This window comes from Siphateles boraxobius, unplaced genomic scaffold (assembly GCF_051911475.1).
Source record: "Siphateles boraxobius isolate OS27281-9 unplaced genomic scaffold, OSU_SipBor_1 214, whole genome shotgun sequence".
In the NCBI taxonomy this organism is placed as follows: Eukaryota; Metazoa; Chordata; class Actinopteri; order Cypriniformes; family Leuciscidae; genus Siphateles; species Siphateles boraxobius.
Genome location: NW_027508827.1, coordinates 762,076 through 782,683, shown reverse-complemented (window position 1 = coordinate 782,683; position 20,608 = coordinate 762,076). Strand labels below are relative to the sequence as shown.

The window sequence follows — 20,608 nt, the reverse complement described above, 5'->3', positions numbered from 1 at the left end:
AGAATGGTTTATGATATCAGAAAATGACCATTCATCATTACTTTGTTCAGGACTGGCCAGTGGAGTTGATCTGGGATGCTCAAAACTTTCGGTTTGAGTCCCCACAGCCACCATCTGAGGCTTTACCTGAACAGCTTAGATGAAAGAGATTAATCTTAATAATCGTTCACCATTGTACATTCATTGGTAACAACACATGCACTATCTAATGCAACCCAGTACAAAATATCTTTTTCTAACATTATGAAGTTCAAAATTTTTAATATTTACTGTCTGAAAAGTGTAAATTACAAAATAGTAACCATGGAGATCATGAACAATGTTGACATGTAATCCTTATTTGTGATTGTATATGGCATGTATGGTGAATGCTAGATATAAGCTAACTACCTAATGAACGATCTAAACATCTTATGTTGCACTGTGATCCACGATAGACCACTATTGACTCAGGGTCCATTGTAGAGATGTCTCCATCTCCATCATCTTCAGGATCTGAAGTGGCAGTTACACCCGCCATGTCTTTGCTGGCAACACTCTCTCCCAAAATCTGAAAACAGACCAAAATTACAACTTTGAACTATAAAAAATGTAGTCATTTCATGAAAATCCCCCATTCGTGTATTATTTAAAAGACTGCTAATCTTTTCAAAATAGTCCCGAGCTGCATCCCCTCGCATGTGCCCTTTTGATACCAGCTTTGATTAGTCAAAGAAAACCAAGGCAACTTCGATGTAACTAAGAAAACCAGAAAACTAATATTGTAAAGCATTACTTGGATGCGTTTCCAAAAAGATGATCTTATTAACTCAATAAATAAAAGTGTCAGGAGGTAACTTAGAGTCCTGCGTTCCCGCCCGCCGAATTTCTGACCATTACCACCCGTTCCCGCCCGCCGAATTTCTGACCATTGCCACCCGTTCCCGCCCGCCGAATCTCTGACCATTACCACCCGTTCCCGCCCGCCGAATTTCTGACCATTACCACCCGTTCCCGCCCGCCGAATCTCTGACCATTGCCACCCGTTCCCGCCCGCCGAATCTCTGACCATTACCACCCGTTCCCGTCCGCCGAATCTCTGACCATTACTACCCGTTCCCGTCCGCCGAATTTCTGACCATTACCACCCGTTCCCGCCCGCCGAATTTCTGACCATTACCACCCGTTCCCACCCGCCGAATTTCTGACCATTACCACCCGTTCCCGTCCGCCGAATTTCTGACCATTACCACCCGTTCCCGCCCGCCGAATTTCTGACCATTACCACCCGTTCCCACCCGCCGAATTTCTGACCATTACCACCCGTTCCCGCCCGCCGAATTTCTGACCATTGCCACCCGTTCCCGCCCACCGAATATCTGACCATTACCACCCGTTCCCGCCCGCCGAATTTCTGACCATTACCACCCGTTCCCGCCTGCCGAATTTCTGACCATTACCACCCGTTCCCGTCCGCCGAATTTCTGACCATTACCACCCGTTCCCGTCCGCCGAATTTCTGACCATTACCACCCGTTCCCGTCCGCCGAATTTCTGACCAATACCACCCGTTCCCGTCCGCCGAATTTCTGACCATTACCACCCGTTCCCGCCCGCCGAATTTCTGACAATTGCCACCCGTTCCCGCCCACCGAATATCTGACCATTACTACCCGTTCCCGCCCGCCGAATTTCTGACCATTACCACCCGTTCCCGCCCGCCGAATTTCTGACCATTACCACCCGTTCCCGTCCGCCGAATTTCTGACCATTACCACCCGTTCCCGCCCGCCGAATTTCTGACCATTACCACCCGTTCCCGCCCGCCGAATTTCTGACCATTACCACCCGTTCCCGCCCGCCGAATTTCTGACCATTACCACCCGTTCCCGCCCGCCGAATTTCTGACCATTACCACCCGTTCCCGCCCGCCGAATTTCTGACCATTACCACCCGTTCCCGTCCGCCGAATTTCTGACCATTACCACCCGTTCCCGTCCGCCGAATTTCTGACCATTACCACCCGTTCCCGCCCGTCGAATTTCTGACCATTACCACCCGTTCCCGCCCGCCGAATTTCTGACCATTACCACCCGTTCCCGCCCGCCGAATTTCTGACCATTACCACCCGTTCCCGTCCGCCGAATTTCTGACCATTACCACCCGTTCCCGCCCGCCGAATTTCTGACCATTACCACCCGTTCCCGCCCGCCGAATTTCTGACCATTACCACCCGTTCCCGGCCGCACCCGCCGAATTTCTGACCATTACCACCCGTTCCCGCCCGCTGAATTTCTGACCATTACCACCCGTTCCCGCCCGCACCCGCCGAATTTCTGACCATTACCACCCGTTCCCGTCCGCCGAATTTCTGACCATTACCACCCGTTCCCGCCCGCTGAATTTCTGACCATTACCACCCGTTCCCGTCCGCCGAATCTCTGACCATTACTACCCGTTCCCGTCCGCCGAATTTCTGACCATTACCACCCGTTCCCGCCCGCCGAATTTCTGACCATTACCACCCGTTCCCGCCCGCACCCGCCGAATTTCTGACCATTACCACCCGTTCCCGCCCGCTGAATTTCTGACCATTACCACCCGTTCCCGCCCGCCGAATTTCTGACCATTACCACCCGTTCCCGTCCGCCGAATTTCTGACCATTACCACCCGTTCCCGCCCGCTGAATTTCTGACCATTACCACCCGTTCCCGTCCGCCGAATTTCTGACCATTACCACCCGTTCCCGCCCGCTGAATTTCTGACCATTACCACCCGTTCCCGTCCGCCGAATTTCTGACCATTACCAGCCGTTCCCGTCCGCTGAATTTCTGACCATTACCACCCGTTCCCGCCCGCTGAATTTCTGACCATTACCACCCGTTCCCGCCCGCACCCGCCGAATTTCTGACCATTACCACCCGTTCCCGTCCGCCGAATTTCTGACCATTACCACCCATTCCCGCCCGCTGAATTTCTGACCATTACCACCCGTTCCCGTCCGCCGAATTTCTGACCATTACCACCCGTTCCCGCCCGCTGAATTTCTGACCATTACCACCCGTTCCCGTCCGCCGAATTTCTGACCATTACCAGCCGTTCCCGCCCGCTGAATTTCTGACCATTACCACCCGTTCCCGCCCGCTGAATTTCTGACCATTACCACCCGTTCCCACCCGCCGAATTTCTGACCATTACCACCCGTTCCCGTCCGCCGAATTTCTGACCATTACCACCCGTTCCCGCCCGCCGAATTTCTGACCATTACCACCCGTTCCCGTCCGCCGAATTTCTGACCATTGCCACCCGTTCCCGCCCGCCGAATTTCTGACCATTACCACCCGTTCCCGTCCGCCGAATTTCTGACCATTACCACCCGTTCCCGCCCGCCGAATTTCTGACCATTACCACCCGTTCCCGCCCGCACCCGCCGAATTTCTGACCATTACCACCCGTTCCCGTCCGCCGAATTTCTGACCATTACCACCCGTTCCCGCCCGCCGAATTTCTGACCATTACCACCCGTTCCCGCCCGCCGAATTTCTGACCATTACCACCCGTTCCCGCCCGCACCCGCCGAATTTCTGACCATTACCACCCGTTCCCGCCCGCACCCGCCGAATTTCTGACCATTACCACCCGTTCCCGCCCGCACCCGCCGAATTTCTGACCATTACCACCCGTTTCCGCAACGTATGTGTTACACTGCCGCCTGCAAAATTTATTCCCGCACAATAGAGATACATTGATTTTGTGTCTTATCCCGTCCCGCAGAAAAAAAAAATACGTATTTGTATTGCTATTATTAAAGAGATTCATGGGGTTAACGTAACAAGAGTTATGCCGGGCGTACACCAAAGGATTTTCACAGTCCCAGACTAAAGACCGGCAGTCTTTAGGAATCTTACTGGAGTCTCGGCGCGCTCCCGTCGTCTCGATCGTTAAATGTGAGGTGATAATCTGCAGTCGGCGACCCGATTTATGCCAGTCTTTCTCTAGTCTTTCATATCAAACATGTTTGATATTATCGCAAGTCTTTAGTCTGAGACTAAAAACTGTGAACCCAAGTCTTTAGATGTGTGAGCTGATAATCTTATAAAGTATTTTCTAAATCTTTTCAAAGTCTTTAGGTGTACAGAAAGCATAAGCTGACGCCGTGCCTTCATGGTGCCAACTTCTCAAGTCAGAACAGTTACAGTCAGCAAAAGTCATGCCAAGACTAATCCATTATAACGTCAAGAAAAATATATTTGTAGAAATTACATGCAGAGCTACATTTCGATGCAACATATAAGGTATTATAAGACTTACTGTACAAAGCTCCCGTTTTCGACGCGCAGATTCTCTGCTAGTGCTAACGTTAACGTTAGACTCTTCACTCCCGCCAGATTTTGCTGGTGGACTTGCATGCACCGATGGCACAGCTCCATTTGCCAGCCTAACCCACTCTCTTCGTCGAAATCCCATGCGAAATTCCATAAGATCTCCTTGGTTGTAGCTGTCCGGTGTGAAGTGTTTTTCACATACCACCGTCTGTCTTGTCACCGAGGAGGCAGCGAAATTGCTTCTCTTTGCCTGGACGAAACGTATCCAAGCACGGAAATCTTTGTGTTTCTTGTTTGGAAATCGGTGGACCCGATGACCAGACAAGTTGGACTTGTTGCATCCAAAACAAACACTAGACTTCACCATTGTGACAATTCAAACCAACTCAACTATAACGATAACTACAAGCTCTATTTTCTGTTACCACCTCTCAGACTACGTAAACCCACACCGAGAACCAGGGCAGCAACGCCTACTTGTTTGCCTGTCGTTACGTCATATGACGCGTTTTCTGGAAAAGTGCAGTTTTTTTGAGCCTAGCGTAGAATAGATACACTTTTTTCTTAATTTCTGCCTGTGGGTGTTGTAAAACATGTGTATTCTTATGTATGTCTTTTTAAATTGATATTTTCATACGAGATTCTGTATAAATTAAGTTATACAATTAAATTGAGAGATGGCCTTTAAAATATTCTGGCTGACCCATGTGAGCTTTTCAAGGCGAGTTTTTCACTTTCAAAATATACTGTTTCCATGGTGACGTGCATTGCTTGTCACGTGACACGGCAGCGCTGCTTTTATTTCCTTTTTTATTTAAAATATTCAGAAATGTGTTAGCTATGGCATGAAATATCCGATATTCCTAAATCAAATATATGCAAGTGGAAGTATTTTGTTGTTTTAACACCTCTATAATGATCGCGTTAGTTGAGCTGTATGGGCGCCACCATGTTAGTTTGTGCCACTGTTCAGAGAATCGGATCTGTTGGATTTACAACACTGAATTAATCCACTATTCCCGAAATATATGACAGTAAGTGGGCGGTGAACTGGTAGAAGAATAGAGTGAACGTGAGAGTTACTTACACAATGTGTCTGATATGAATAAAACATGTTATCTAATTATAATGGAAATTATTATTATTATTACCGCTTCCATAGACTTCTGTGTGTATTTTACAAATTCAAAATTTATTGTGTTGATAGTTTTTGTGTATTTAAATTTCTGAAACCTTAAATAAACATGTGGTTGAAAACACTGAATAGTTGTAATATATGACAGTACTGAGCGCGTCCGTCTCTGGCTCAGTGCCAGCAAAGAGTATAGAAGAACAAGAGGCGAAACTCTGATGCTTTTTTGGTAACAGCCACTAGGTGGCGCTTTGGTAGCGCGGCCGCCATTTTGGGGTGAAAATTCCAACTGGAGTCACTGGACAACAGCACAGATAACAGTTTTTTGAGGTCGTTTTTCTTTGCTTTATTGAGTATTTCCATTTTAAGCAACTTTACGCATTTACTACTATTATTAGTTACCAACTCCACTAGGCCTGAAATATGTTTTGTACGTTTTAATCCCCTGGATCATGCTACAAACATGATGATCTTATAGAACATGATGGACAGTGGCTGTGTTTTTTTGTTTACATAGTCTTGCTTTAACGGTCATTAATGTAAGATAGTACTGAAAAAAAAAAACAGTTGACTGTAAAGCTTCTATTGCTGTTATATATATTTATTGTCCAACATTCCAATTATCTGATTAGATATAGCATGTCCTTTACTTGATGTTATATGCTGGTATTAATTCAGTGTTTGTAATGCTAATACTAAAGGTTTTGTGGGGGAAAAGTAGAAAACTTGTCTAAGTCTGTGAAATAAACTGTTAAAAGAGATTTGATGATCACTAGTCTAGTGATTGTATTCTGTGTTGTCATCATTCAGTTTGGATTTGATCTTTAATGTACTTAAAAAAAAACAAAGCAGCTGATATTGCCATAGCGACAGCAAAAAGCTAGTGGATAGTGATGGGATGTCCGGCTAATTTCAAACAATCGGCTTTTAGAGCGACTCGTTCGCGAACGACACATCAACACTAGTGGACTGCCGAGTCGCTTTCACCCCAAAATGGCGGAAGCGTAGCGCTGCTGCTGGACGTGTTTGTTGCAATGGAACGTTCTATAGACCCCTTTATTGGTAAACATGGTGACGTTTTTGTGGGCGGAGCTTGGGTGGAGGCAGAACGATCACTATTGCCGCTTCACTAACGCTAGTTTGCAAGTTTTTTTAGCTTGTTTTTTAACAATGACTGGAGAAAATCCTATTTTATCTTAATGTGCAAGGTCACTCACTGTTCAGGACCGCGATTGTTATTTGCAAAAGTTAATTTTAACGGACGGAACCAGATTGGCTGACCCGTAGCCGTTACACGCTCACTCAATGGATGGACGATCTGACAGGATTAACGTTAACGCTAGGCTAACTCCGGTTGAGTGGCCTGACTTCTACACCTATCTGATAGAGAAACCGAGCGTAAAGAGAAACTGTAGATGCCTCAATCTTTAGATGCCTATGACTATGTGCTGAATGGTCTTGTACAAGACTTGTGTGGTACGATCCGCAGTTCTGCCTAGCAAGCGCCAAGAAGACGACAATGTAAAGAGTGACATTACGGTGCAATTTTAATGATGTGAATATTTTCTAGAAATAAAAATTCCAGATACAGCATATTCATTTTTCATTGATTCTAGCACCCAACAATACAACAAGATGACATTCAATAATAATAATACTAATTTAAGCTCCTTATTATGTAGTCGAATCTGTGCTGGTTTGTATTGGCCGCCTGCAGTTTTCACTTTGTTTTGCCTCCAGCTAGCGCCGTGACGTAACTGTGACGTCGGCGCAAAAGGGGTCTATTGAGTTTCGCCTCTTATTCTTCTATACTCTTTGGCGCCAGCCAACGCCCGAAAGCACATTTGAATTTAGCAGTTGATCACGTGATGCAGTGACCGTTCCACTCATAGACATCATATAGATAGACGCCCTATCGACCGCTAAGCACACTTATCGAGCCGTAACACAGTTTGAGAACCACTGGTCTAGGGAATTAGAAGGGGAACATTAGCCAACCTTAAACAATTACCATTAAAATACTGAGAGAGTGAATAAGACACTGAGAAACAGCAGGAGAACAGGGGAACAAATGTATTATGTGCCTATATGTGTATATATATATATATATATATATATATATATATATATATATATATATATGAAAGAAGAAAAATAAAGCAACAAATTATTATTTACAATCAAAAACAAAAGAAGTTACAAAAATCCAGCAAACTTATAATATACCGGATAAGTAAGAAGAAAAATTACGCGATCTCGGGAGGAAAAAGGGAAAACTGGACAGTGCCAACACAAAAGAAAAGAATGAAACAAAGACAAACAAATAATAAAACAAAAAGGATCTTTCTCAGCCGTTTCAACTAAACCTTCCTAATAAAAAAGCAAAATGTAGAAAGAAAAGTCTTCAGCGTCCGAGATGTCGTATACTTCCCTACTCTATCTATCAGAACAGAAATGACAGCGAATGGCACAAGCCCCTAAACCTAGTGTGTCTAAACTAAATAAATCAGAAGTAAGTGTGTGAGATGTACGTCACGTGACATCACTTCCCTTTCCTCTATCCAGCCGAACACAGCGTTACCGCTCTCAAATACTCAATAATAAACGAAATAGGACGGAAAAGGAATTCGGTTTCACATGATCATCATAACACACTAACAAAGCTTATAAGTAATAACCAAAAGTACTAATAACTGAAAACGAAACAGGTATTGTTTTTCAAGGTTATAAGTCTGAAATAAAGGCCAGCGCATCAGACGTTGATTAGCATTATACATACGGGAAAGTAAAGCAAGGGAGTTGTGATCGATAGACAATAGTTGGGAGGGTGGAAGAGCCTAAAGAAACTTCACAGAACTGCAAACAACAACGCCAACGTTTCCTTTTCAACTGTAGAGTAATTGCCTTGATGTTTCTCAAACTCACGGGAGGAAAAGCACACTGGATTCTCCACATCCTCGCCGTCCTGAAGCAAAACTGCTCCAGTAACTCGATGTATCCGCGCTCGCGTCAACTTCCAACTCAAGAGATCGAAACTCAGAGCAGCCGAAACTGGGGCTGTACAACACAGCTTTAACACTTTCACACGCAGTCTGGCACTCCTGAGCAACAGTGAGGAATACTAGGATTTACAACTTCTGCTGTTTATCCTGGTGGGATTTATGTTTTCATGTATTAATATCTATCATAATGATCACTAAGATATACTGTGTTTCAGGCTCCAGTGGAGTGGATGTGTTCATCAGTTCTGGTGTAAATGTGCGTCTGTCCTGTAATAAAGCTCTTTCTGACTGCAAATCAACTACATGGATCTACTCTAACAGATTCAGAAATTCAGTAGTTGAACTGATTACTTTAGGGATAAAGAATAAAAACACAGATAGACATGAGAGACTGAGTCTGGAGTCTGACTGCTCTCTGAACATCAAGAACGTCACAGAAGAAGATTATGGATCTTACACCTGCCAACAATATGTGAATTACAGACAATATCACCAAACAGGAACTGATACACATGTTTTTCTGCATGTTCTTCATGGTAAGTTTATAATAATGTGGTCAATTTAAAAAGGGCAAATTCTTCACTTGATCTCAGATGATGATTGAAGAGTCTGTGATTGTGTTTTATGTTCAGTTTCAGTGTCTCCATCATCATCATCTTCGTCATCATCATCATCATCACCATCATCATCATCATCTTCATCTTCATCCTCCCAGACTGAGATCAGTCCAGGCCGCTCTGTGACTCTCTCCTGTCAGTTGTATTCATATACTGTATACTCCTGTGGTTATTGGGTCAGTTATGAGGGATTTAAACTGTTGTGGGTGAATCAGACTGGTGTCGATCTGAAGACAGACTCCAGATATCAGATATTATACTTATCATCAGATCAACATCACTGTATGATCACTCTGACTACAACACTCCTGAATGAAGATGACAACAGAGAGTGGAGATGTCAGCTTACTCGCAGAGATCAACTCCAGACCTCGGTCACATACACTGTCAAGTATTCAGGTGAGAAAACAGTGTTAGAAGAGCCTCATAATGCCAGTAACACTGGGGTCTATCAGTATCACTGAACCAGAACAAACTGAGGAACAAAAGCTTTGACTCTCACAGAAGAGAAACTCAAAGCATTGCTTCAAACTAATGAATTGCAGTGACGTTACAGTCCAAAAAGTGATGCTGGAAATAATACAGGAATTGAAGCTTGACAGCAAAAATATGAACTTTTTATATAATATGACGATCAAAGTTAAAATAAGATGGTCATATTGTACAGTAATAATCATCTGAAGTAACATTGGTCTTCACAGCTCAAGCTGATTCAACGACAGCAGTGAATCCAGTCCACAACACACACTCTCAGGATCCCTCAACTATAAACACACACGTTTCTAAAGGTACATCATCACTGTCTTTCTCACATCAGTGCTTTTCACTGCATAATGCTGGAGTTATCTTCAGTGTTCACTGATCACAATATGACTGGCAGATTCTACAGGATGATCGTCACATTGAGATGTTGTTTTAGTTTCATTTCATGGAGTTTAATGGTGTGTGTAATTAGCGTACTTATGCATATTGTATGTCATGTTCAGTATAAACAGTGAGAGTGTGTTCATATAACACTCCGGCTCTTTCACTCGATTCCCCCAGAAATCCTCACATGAAGACGATACGTTGAGCTCAATCCATGCAGCGCATTCACTGTAGAGACATGAACAACACCAAACAGACATAAAATACTGCTAGTCCAGGCACACAATTATCAAAAACATACATGTCAAAGTAAACAAAACAAATATACAACAAAAGAGAGAAACACAAAATAAGCCATGCACTCGTAATGTGTTCGGCAACAAGTTTAACATATAAAACTTCAGTTATTTATTAAGTCTGGGCGTTTTATGACCCCAATATGAAATAAACTGATTTAAATATCTTTTTTAAAATAATATTTTTGACCTTAAAGTAAAATTGTTATCTCTGCCAACATTTTGTTTCTGTCTGACTGAAAGTTTGTCCTGCCATTCACTTCAACAGCTCAGATGAAACTGAAGAGAAAATGGCCGACTTCACTTATTTACTCTAATGCTCAATTCGTATTCTTATACTACGCCTAAAAGTATGTACTAAGAGTAGGCACGCTTTTGGGACACACTTTCACTTAATTTCACTATAATGAATAACGAATCATCGTATTTAACGGTTTCTCTCTTTTGTTTATTTAAATGCATCCTGTCACACAAACTGACCTGTCAATCATCTTGTCAAAGATAAAATCCTCCACATTTCATTTAATTTCCTACCGTATCGGAGAGAAATGCAGAAGCTAGTTGATCTGCAGAGACTCTCCTCATATTAATAGCTTATTAATGATGCATTTAAAAGTTAATGGCCAAACGGATCTTAAAAAAAACCCCCACATTATCCCTTAGTAAATGTATTATTTGTCCTCATTACTCGGAGAACAGACACAGTCTCTATGGAATAGGGTTAGTTCTCTTTGAAAGAAGTCTCTAATGTTCACCAAAAATAATGCATTTATTTGATCAAAAATAAAGTAAAAACAGTAATATTGCGAAATATTATTACACTTTAAAAGAACTTTTTTCTATGTGAATATATTGTAAAATGTAATGTATTCCTGTTTTGGTAAAGCAGCTGAATTTACAGCATCAAGGATCATGCGACACTGAAGACTGAAAATATTTAAAAATTGCATTAATTGTACTGTTTTACTGTATGTTTAAATAAATGCAGCCGTGGTGGGCATAAGAGACATCTTTCAAAAACACTTCAAATCTTACAACACAAAACTTTTGAACGGTTGTGAGGTTTTACTTACTCTTTTGCACGGCCATCAGCATGCAAGAATCTAGGAACATGAAAGTCTGTCACAGAATATTTAGTCTGAAATCTCACATTTATTAGAAATAAACAAACTAAAGCAGAGCTGAAATGCAGAAAAGAGAAAGAACAATATACAGAATATACAAAACAAATCTTAAGATAACAGAATTTACATTTTTAGGTTTACTTATTTAGTATTGCTAATACAATTTCACTTATATTTGAATGTAAAACCTACTTAAAATAACTACTAAATAAAACTAAATATATATATATCAATATGTGTTTACCATGAAAGATCAAAACATGTTTGAAATATTGTCGGCCTGTTTTCGCGCTTCATCCGCTCCAACAGTACAGTGCATACTTTAAGATTATATTAATTAGCTTATCATTCATCCTTTGACAAATTACCAGCACAACCTTACAAAACCTTACAAAACTGTAAAAACCTCTCATTTACACATAAATGCTGACGCTGACAAAAACCTGCAGATTAGCGGCACGAAATATTAGTACATTTATAGCCTTGAGTAAATTAAAAAAGCCCAGCTTTATGAGGGGAAGAGTCCGGGCGAGATAAGGAGACTGAGAGAAAAAGAGAGAGTGATGGATAAGAGGAGAGAGCAGGTTTGGACAAATAATCCACTGACGCTGACACGGTTTTAAAGTATTTCTTTCCTTGTTTGGCCTTCAAACGTCTTGAAATGCACATATGTAGATCAGAGAAATCAAAAATTGTAACCCAACAACCTCAAATTTAGTCCCTCAGTGATTATAAAGCTCGTCTACGGCCCTGTATTAGGCAGAAGATCACTAATAAATGTGTACATAATGTGAATACATGTAGTTACTGGTAGCCTTCAGTGAAGGAACGTGTCTGAGACGCTTTACTTTCTTCTCTGACACAAGAATGAAAAGCCTATATCAGTCAAAGCTCAGCTTTAGGAGGGCAAGAGAAAAACAAAGAGAAAAAGAGAGTGATGGAGATGAGGAGAGAAAATAATCCACTGCCACTGAAATGGTTTTAAAGCTATTGTTACTCAGTTTGTTTGGCCTCTAAAACATCTTGAAATGAACATTTGTAGATTAGAGAAAGCTGCATGTTCTCGGGGAGCCGAACCCCCGAACTGCCTCACATGTGGGAATAAAATATAACTAACTAATATATACTAATAAACAGCAGATATCCTCGTAATATGCATGTTAATAAGCAACTAGTTAATAGTGAGAATTATATCCTAAACTAAAGTGTTTCTTGTGTTAAAGCACACACTAATTGGGAGCTGAGCGCCGCTAAAATGAAGATCCTGGAATCGGCGTGTGTGAAGCTGGAGTATTATGTGATGATGATGTTGTGTATATGTGCATTATGTGTTGAACTGAACTAACAGACGTGATCCACAGATCCAGCTGATACAGCATCAGAAACTGCTGGATTATTATACAGAGGTACGACACGTTCATTTATACTGACAGCTTTATAACATTAAACTATCAGTCAGTCTGTAAATGCTTCATCAATAACTATTGATAGTGTAATACCCTTGACTTCAGTCATGTACAGTTCTCTTACGAGAGGTTCTCTCGTATTGCGTAAGTTTAGCTTACGCTACGGGAAAGATTCATCTTCTCGAGATACTGAAGCCAAAAAATTATCCTTAATTTTGTATTCCTTGTCAACGCAGTGCAGCAGCTAGCAGACCTAGAGCAGGCCATCTCGCGTGCTCATTGGCTGCCCTGCGGGCATCTGCTGCACCCTACCAGTGAGCCCGGCGTGACGTCGCCCGCGCCTTCATAGCGTCACAGCCCGCCAGAATGGGCGTGGCTTAGCGTATAACACTAGGGGCTGTAGGCTGAATTCCCTGATTTTCGTCTCTTCAGCGAGCTCTTCGCATCGCTGGATCTGAGAGAAGCCACCGCCACCGTCGAACAGCGGACAACCAGCTTAGGAGAGCGCTGAGGAAGCCGGCCGTCTTCGCCACCTTCAGCCATCCGTGCGAGCTACGCTATCCGGCGACGTATCCTTTACCTTGCTAAAACCTATTCTAAAACCTATTCTAAAAGAGCAGCGAGTGTCTTTTTTAAGACGCCTCACACTTCCGGCTGTGAAGCGCTTCCGCTGTCGACCCTGCGGGCTCGACTCGAAGCCTTCAACACCCCCCGCCTCTCCTCACCGACGCGCAGCTGCCGCTCACGAGCCTCACTGCCGTCGCATCTGAGAATGAGGCCGAGGGACACGTACGAGCACGCGGCTAGCTCTCTTTACGTTACAAGAGAGCTACCCCGCCCTCGTGTCCCCGTTCGCGCGTCATGCAGAGCCCTCTCGAGCTCTCTGCATGACCCGGACGGGCATCATCTGTGTTACATGTAGGTCCCGTGCCCACTACTCGTGCGCGCGCCCTCGTACAAACACTGTTCCAGTTCTGCTCGACCACCGAGCACGCGGCTAGCTCTCTTTACGTTACAAGAGAGCTACCCCGCCCTCGCGTCCCCGTTCGCGCGTCATGCAGAGCCCTCTCGAGCTCTCTGCATGACCCGGACGGGCTTGCGCGCCGCCGTCGAAATGTCTCGCCATGTCAGTCCCCTTAGATAAGGCTACTGCAGTGGTGTATTTGGCAGCCAACGAGCCGGTAATGCAACCCGCTCGCCTGCACACATCCGCCGTTCTCGCGGCGACCCAGAGAAATCTCAAGTGAGTATAATGTCAGATTAAGAATGTAAGTTACGTGCCCGCTCACGAGCGCTCACGCTTACTAACAAACACATCGCCTCCGAAAAGACGTGCGTGTTTAAGTTTATTCCCTGTCAGTCCCCTTCAAACAGGCTACTGCAGTGGTTCATTTAGCAGCCAACGAGCCGGTTTGTTGACCCTCTCGCCTGCACACAAACGCCGTTTTCACGGCGACCCAGAAAAATCTCAAAATGAGTAAAATGTCTGGTCCGGCTCATGCCGTCGGTGTTGTAAGTGTAATGAAAGTGCCCACGCCCCAGTGTTCACCACTACACATAAGCACTCCGAACCTCGCAGAGCACACTCTCATGAAGCGCAGAAAAGCCGCTCGAGTGTTGAATGTAAGAAATGTGTCCACAAGTCTGTGCCCACTATCTGCCCGCTCTGTTACACGATCAAGAAAGCAGGTTATGAATGTAAGTCTCGTGCCCGCCAGAGTGCGTTCACGCTTGCGTTCACGCTCCGCCCGCGCGTTTAAGCGTTATCACAAAACGCAAGGCATTAATAAAACGTTCCCCATCCATTATGATCGGGGCGTCAAATACACTTGTAAGTCTAGTGCCCGCGCTCACGCTTACCGGAAGCTTTTCCACCCGGAGCGCTGCTCGCGCGTCAAAGAGTGAAAAAAGAATGTTCCCCATCCCTTATGATTGGGACATCTCACATAAATCAGCCGGTCTCGGCTTTCAGCGAGCAGCCATTGCCCAGGACCGAGAGCGAGCGCGCCGCGCTTTCGGCTAAGGGGTCAGTTTCACAAAAGAAAGCAGGTTATGGATGTAAGTCTCGTGCCCGCCAGAGTGCGTTCACGCTTGCTAACACAAACCTCCCCCCGGGCTCCGCCCGCGCGTTTTAAGTGTTATCACAAAACGCAGGGCATTAATAAAACGCTCCCCATCCATTATGATCGGGGCGTCAAATACACTTGTAAGTCTCGTGCCCGCGCACACGCGCTCACGCTTACAGGAAGCTTTTCAGCCGGGAGCGCTGCTCGCGCGTCAAAAAGTGAAAAAAAAAAAAAGAATGTTCCCCATCCCTTATGATTGGGACATCTCATATAAATCAGACGGTCTCGGCTTACAGCGAGCAGCCATTGCCCAGAACCGAGAGCGCGCGCGCCGCGCTTTCGGCTCCGGGTCAGTTTCACAAAAGAAAGCAGGTTATGAATGTAAGTCTCGTGACCGCCTGAGTGAGTTCACGCTTGCTAACATTAACCTCCCCCCGGGCTGCGCCTGCGCGTTTAAGTGTTATCACAAAACGCAGGGCATTAATAAAACGCTCCCCATCCATTATGATCGGGGCATCAAATACACTTGTAAGTCTCGTGCCCGCGCTCACGCTTACAGGAAGCTTTCCCGCCCGGAGCGCTGCTCGCGCGTCAAAAAAATGACAAAAGACTGTTCCCCATCCCTTATGATTGGGACATCTCACATAAATCAGCCGGTTTCGGCTTTTCAGCGTGCAGCCATTGCCCAGAACCGAGAGCGCGCGCACCGCGCTTTCGGCTCCGGTTCAGTTTCACAAGCCCGCAAATGGCGATTTTCCCCCCTAGTGGCTCACATAGCTGCGTGGGAAACTATCCCAGGGATTTCAGAATGGGTGTTTAGCACAATAAAGCAGGGCTATACACTTCAATTCATTCGCCGTCCCCCGCGCTTTCAAGCCCGGACCGCGACGATTGTGAATGCGTAAGTAGCACACCTACTTCACGCAGAAATAGCAAAGCTGCTGTGCAAAGGGGCTATAGAAAAGGTACCGCCTTCTCTGAGCGAGTCAGGCTTTTACAGCCGATATTTTCTCGGACCTAAGAAAGACGGAGCCTTCAGACCTATCCTAGATCTGAGATATTTGAACTAAGTGCTTGCGAAAAGACCGTTCAAAATGCTTACGACCAGGAAAATCCTCACGCACGTTCGCCCGAGGGACTGGTTTATTTCTCTAGATCTGAAGGATGCCTATTTTCAGATTCAGATAGTACCCCGTCACAGGCAATTTTTGAGATTCGCCTTCGACGGTCAGGTATATCATTACACCGTCCTGCCGTTCGGCCTGTCCCTGGCACCCTGTACATTTACGAAGTGCATGGACGCGGCGCTCGCCCCCCTGAGAAGTCAGGGGCTGCGAATAATGAACTATCTGGATGATTGGCTGATATTGGCACAGTCAGAGACAGAACTGCTATCTCACAGAACAGTGCTTCTCAGTCATCTGGAAAGCTTGGGTCTCACGATCAACTGGACCAAGAGCTCATTACTGCCCAGCCAGTCAATTTCCTTTTAGGAATAGCACTGGACTCGGTGACCATGACGGCTCGTTTATCGACACAGCGCGCGCGCCGTGTTCGCCACCTAGCCGCATCTTTCCAGAAGGGCAGCTTTCTCCCTTTGAAAACATTTCAAAGGATGTTGGGCTGTATGGCATCAGCTGCAGCGGTGCTCCAGCTGGGCCTACTGCGCATGCGCCCGCTCCAACGCTGGTTGAATGCTCGCGTGTCCCGCCGGGTGTCTGGCGGCCAGAAAATCAGAGTGACTCAGGCCTGCATAGCAGCTCTGCAGCCCTGGTTAGTGACCGACTGGTACCAGCAGGGAGTAATGATGGGAACCATCTCTTAACGTAAAGTCATCTCGTCAGACGCGTCCAACTCGGGTTGGGGCGCACTGTTCGAGGGCAGACCGGCCTTTGGCCAGTGGTCAGACCAGGAGAAGGGTTTTCACATAAACTGTCTGGAAATGATAGCGGTCGAGAACGCGCTGAAGTGCTTCCTCCCGTTCATACAGGACCAGCATGTTCTTGTCCGCTCGGACAACATGTCTGTGGTATCCTATGTAAACCGTCAGGGCGGTGTCAGATCCAGAAATCTCTGCAATCTGACGGAACGCCTCCTTATTTGGTCTCCGATGCACCTGCGCTCGCTGAGGGCGGCGCATGTGCCTGGCCATTTGAACGACGGCCCAGACAAACTGTCCAGGGACAACGTTCCCCCAGGGGAATGATCCCTGCACCCCAAAGGGTCCAGAAACTGTGGCGCCTATTCGGCAGAGCGGAAGTCGACCTATTTGTGTCAAAAGACAACGCTCAATGCCCGACGGTCTGTTCGAAGGATGAGGATGCGCTGGCCCAGGTTTGGCCCAGCCTCCCGCTATAAGCTTTCCCTCCGGTCTATCTGTTGCCACAGGTGATCAAGAGAATCAGGGAAACGCGCCACTCGGTGCTCCTCATAGCCCCGCGTTGGGAGAATCAGATTTGGTTCCCGGAACTAGCAGGGCTGTCACATACAGCTCCGTGGCCGAATCCGGTGAGAGCAGATCTCCTCTCTCAGGCTCGCGGCACGATCTGGCATCCCAATCCAGAGCGCTGGTCTCTGCATTTATGGTTGATCAACGGGTACTCGTTGCCCTGCCAGAAGGAGTGATGAACACGATCACGCAGTCTAGAGCCCCTTCCACGAGAAGGCTCTACGCGTCTAAATGGTCGGTGTTCTCTGGATGGTGCACCGACACAGATCTGGAACCGCGAACATGCGGGGTGGCGCATCTGCTCACCTTCCTACAAGAGCTGTTGGATAAGGGAAGTTCCCCATCCACGCTCAATGTATACGTGGCGGCCGTGGCAGCGTTCGCAGAATCGACGCACGGCCAGTCATTGGTAAGACACGAGTTGGCCATCCGCTTCCTTAGAGGAGCTAGAAGGATGAATCCGCCGCGCCCCCCGTCGGTTCCCATGTGGGATCTTTCATTGGTCCTCGAGGCCCTGAAAGCTTTTCCATTTGAACCACTAGACACCGTGGGGTTGAAATATCTATCACTGAAAACCGTCTTTCTGACTGCACTGTCGTCAGTAAAACGTGTAGGGGACCTGCATGTGCTGTCTGTCAGCGAGTCGTGTCTTGAGTTCGGACCGAATGACTCTAAAGTCATCCTCAGACCTAGACATGGCTATGTCCCTAAAGTGATGGGCACTCCATTCAGAGCGCAAGTTATTTCGTTGTCAGCTCTCCCAGCATCTGACAGCGAAGGTGATGTGAATCTCCTCTGCCCTGTCAGAGCACTGAGGTTTTACATTACGCGCTCCGCCTCCTTCAGGCGTTCGGAACAGCTTTTTGTTTCGTTGGTGGGCGCACCAAGGGTCTCGCCTCCTCGAAACAGAGCCTGTCCAGATGGATAGTAGACGCTATAGCGGCCGCTTACGCGTCAAAAGGTCTGCAATGCCCTCTGGGCATCAGGGCTCATTCCACGAGAGGCGTGGCCTCTTCGTGGGCATGGTCCAGTGGAATTTCTATCCATGACATATGTGTAGCGGCGGGCTGGAGCTCCCCGTCTACCTTTGTCAGGTTTTATAACCTAGAAGTTCCTGCCTTGCAGGCTAAACTGTTGTCAGTCTGAAGGAGAGGTGTATTCTGCCCAGATCTCCTGCTCAGATCACTCTCACATGACTCAGCTCTCCTGGTTGAGCTGCACTAAGTAGGGTATGTGCCATGTGCCTATACAGACCGGCGCGCTGCTCTGTATTCCCTATGTGTGCTTATGTACAAGTGATGGCCCGCGTGGCTGGCCACCTTATTTTTTCCACTTATGGGGTCCCCCTGAAAGCTCGGGGTCTCATGTGGATGCTTGGCGCGCACGGCGTTGACAAAGTGTTCCCGTAGCGTAAGCTAAACTTACGCAATACGAGAGAACCTCTCGTAAGAGAACGATACTCGGTTACTAACGTAACCTCGGTTCTCTCTAGAGAGGGAACGAGTATTGCGTAACCGGCCGTGCTCGCGCCACGAGCGACTTCGCTTCAGTCGACGAAAACCAGGGAATTCAGCCTACAGCCCCTAGTGTTATACGCTAAGCCACGCCCATTCTGGCGGGCTGTGACGCTATGAAGGCGCGGGCGCCCTTCATTGGGCGTGACGTCACGCCGGGCTCACTGGTAGGCTGCAGCAGTTGCCCGCAGGGCAGCCAATGAGCACGCGAGATGGCCTGCTCTAGGTCTGCTAGCTGCTGCACTGCGTTGACAAGGAATACAAAATTAAGGATAATTTTTTGGCTTCAGTATCTCGAGAAGATGAATCTTTCCCGTAGCGTAAGCTAAACTTACGCAATACTCGTTCCCTCTCTAGAGAGAACCGAGGTTACGTTAGTAACCGAGTATCGTTTCTCTTCTTCCTCTCATGTTTCCTGCAGTGATTGTGAGTATTGTTGAGATCGCAGTGTTTGCTGCTCCTACTGTGATTCTTCTTCAGATCATCTGTGCAAGAAGAGCTGGTGAGTTTGAGCCGCACACAATCTGATGATTCACACTCATCTGATCTGAACAATCTGCAATCATGATAAAAACACACACGAGAGCTCAGTCAATGCTTTTATTTTGCAGGGAGGAAGGACTCGAAGCACCCAGAGGAAATAGAGATGCCGACAATATTACAGTAAAACACTGATGAGTTTAGAGCGAATCTGCAACTATATTTACAATAGCAAAAACTCAAAGAGGATTGGTTATTGTTTTAGTTTCTTCTTCTCAGAAAACTCTGATCTCTGAAGACATAGTGACACCATCAAGTGTGGATTAAAATCAGGGCCAGGCCGAGGCATAAGCGCACTAAGCGGCTGGGCCCCAATCGAGTTAAATTATTATTTATTTTTTAGATGACTTAAACAAGTGACATACATGAATGAATGAATATGAATGAATGAATAATTCAGGATAAGAAAATTCTGATTTCATGATCAATACACCTTGATTTCTCAGTTTTGTCATTATTTTTTGCAAATAATTTATTTTATATGTTTTGAGACAGTTTGTTTTAAGAAGTTTCAAAGAGTTAGTAAAAGAGTAAAGTAAAAGTTAAAACGTTTTTATTTTAGGCTTCTATTTTTTATTAAGTATTTATTTTGTATTAATATATAACCTCACTGTATTCATTTATAATGTATCATTATTGCGTGACATTTGTGTCAATAATCATCAAGCACAGGTGACTCCGCGTAGTGGGAGGGGGCCTCGAATCAAGTTCTGCTAAGGGCCCCCAAAAGGCTCGGACCGGCTCTGATTAAAATGTTTCTTTACATATAAAAAGCCAAATTTATTTTCATTTATATGGCTTTTTTGGATATATTTGCCTACAGTGTTGAAAGTCATTTTCTTGTGCTTCATATGTAAACTGCTTTAAATATAATACTAAATACAGTAATGCACAGACTCAGACTGTATAATCTCTCTGTTCTGTGTGATGGAGCTGATCTGAGGATTACTGTATCTTTTCTGTTCATTCCTGTTTTAGCATCTTTTTTTCATTTTGTATGATTGCTACTAACTTTCTTAATAAACCTCTGCAGTTGTGTTTAATATGTCTTCTTTTCTGAGATGTTTGTTACAAATATGATAATATCCCTTTATGAGCTTGAAATGTCTCTGTAACAAAGTCCACTGAAGCGAGTAGTAGTTGAGAACGCATGTGCAGTTCTCTTACGAGAGTACATTTCATATTGCGTAATATCTTACGCTATGGGGAAAACCTCTTTTCCACGAGATATTGAAGCCAAAAATTATCCTTAATTTTGAATTAATGTAAATGTACATACAGTTTTGTAAG

The 20,608-nt window shown here is 45.4% G+C and overlaps 1 protein-coding gene across 1 annotated transcript; it reads left to right on the top strand.

Moving 5' to 3' along the window:
- The first annotated feature begins 8,345 nt into the window (after positions 1–8,345).
- LOC143746184 (uncharacterized) lies at positions 8,346–19,507 on the top strand. The gene is made up of 7 exons (XM_077237945.1): positions 8,346–8,496; positions 8,655–8,975; positions 9,078–9,455; positions 9,758–9,844; positions 12,705–12,749; positions 19,200–19,280; positions 19,390–19,507. The coding sequence occupies exons 1-7, from the start codon at positions 8,346–8,348 to the stop codon at positions 19,443–19,445; spliced, it is 1,119 nt and encodes a 372-aa protein (XP_077094060.1). The 3' UTR covers positions 19,446–19,507.
- Positions 19,508–20,608: the final 1,101 nt, after the last annotated feature.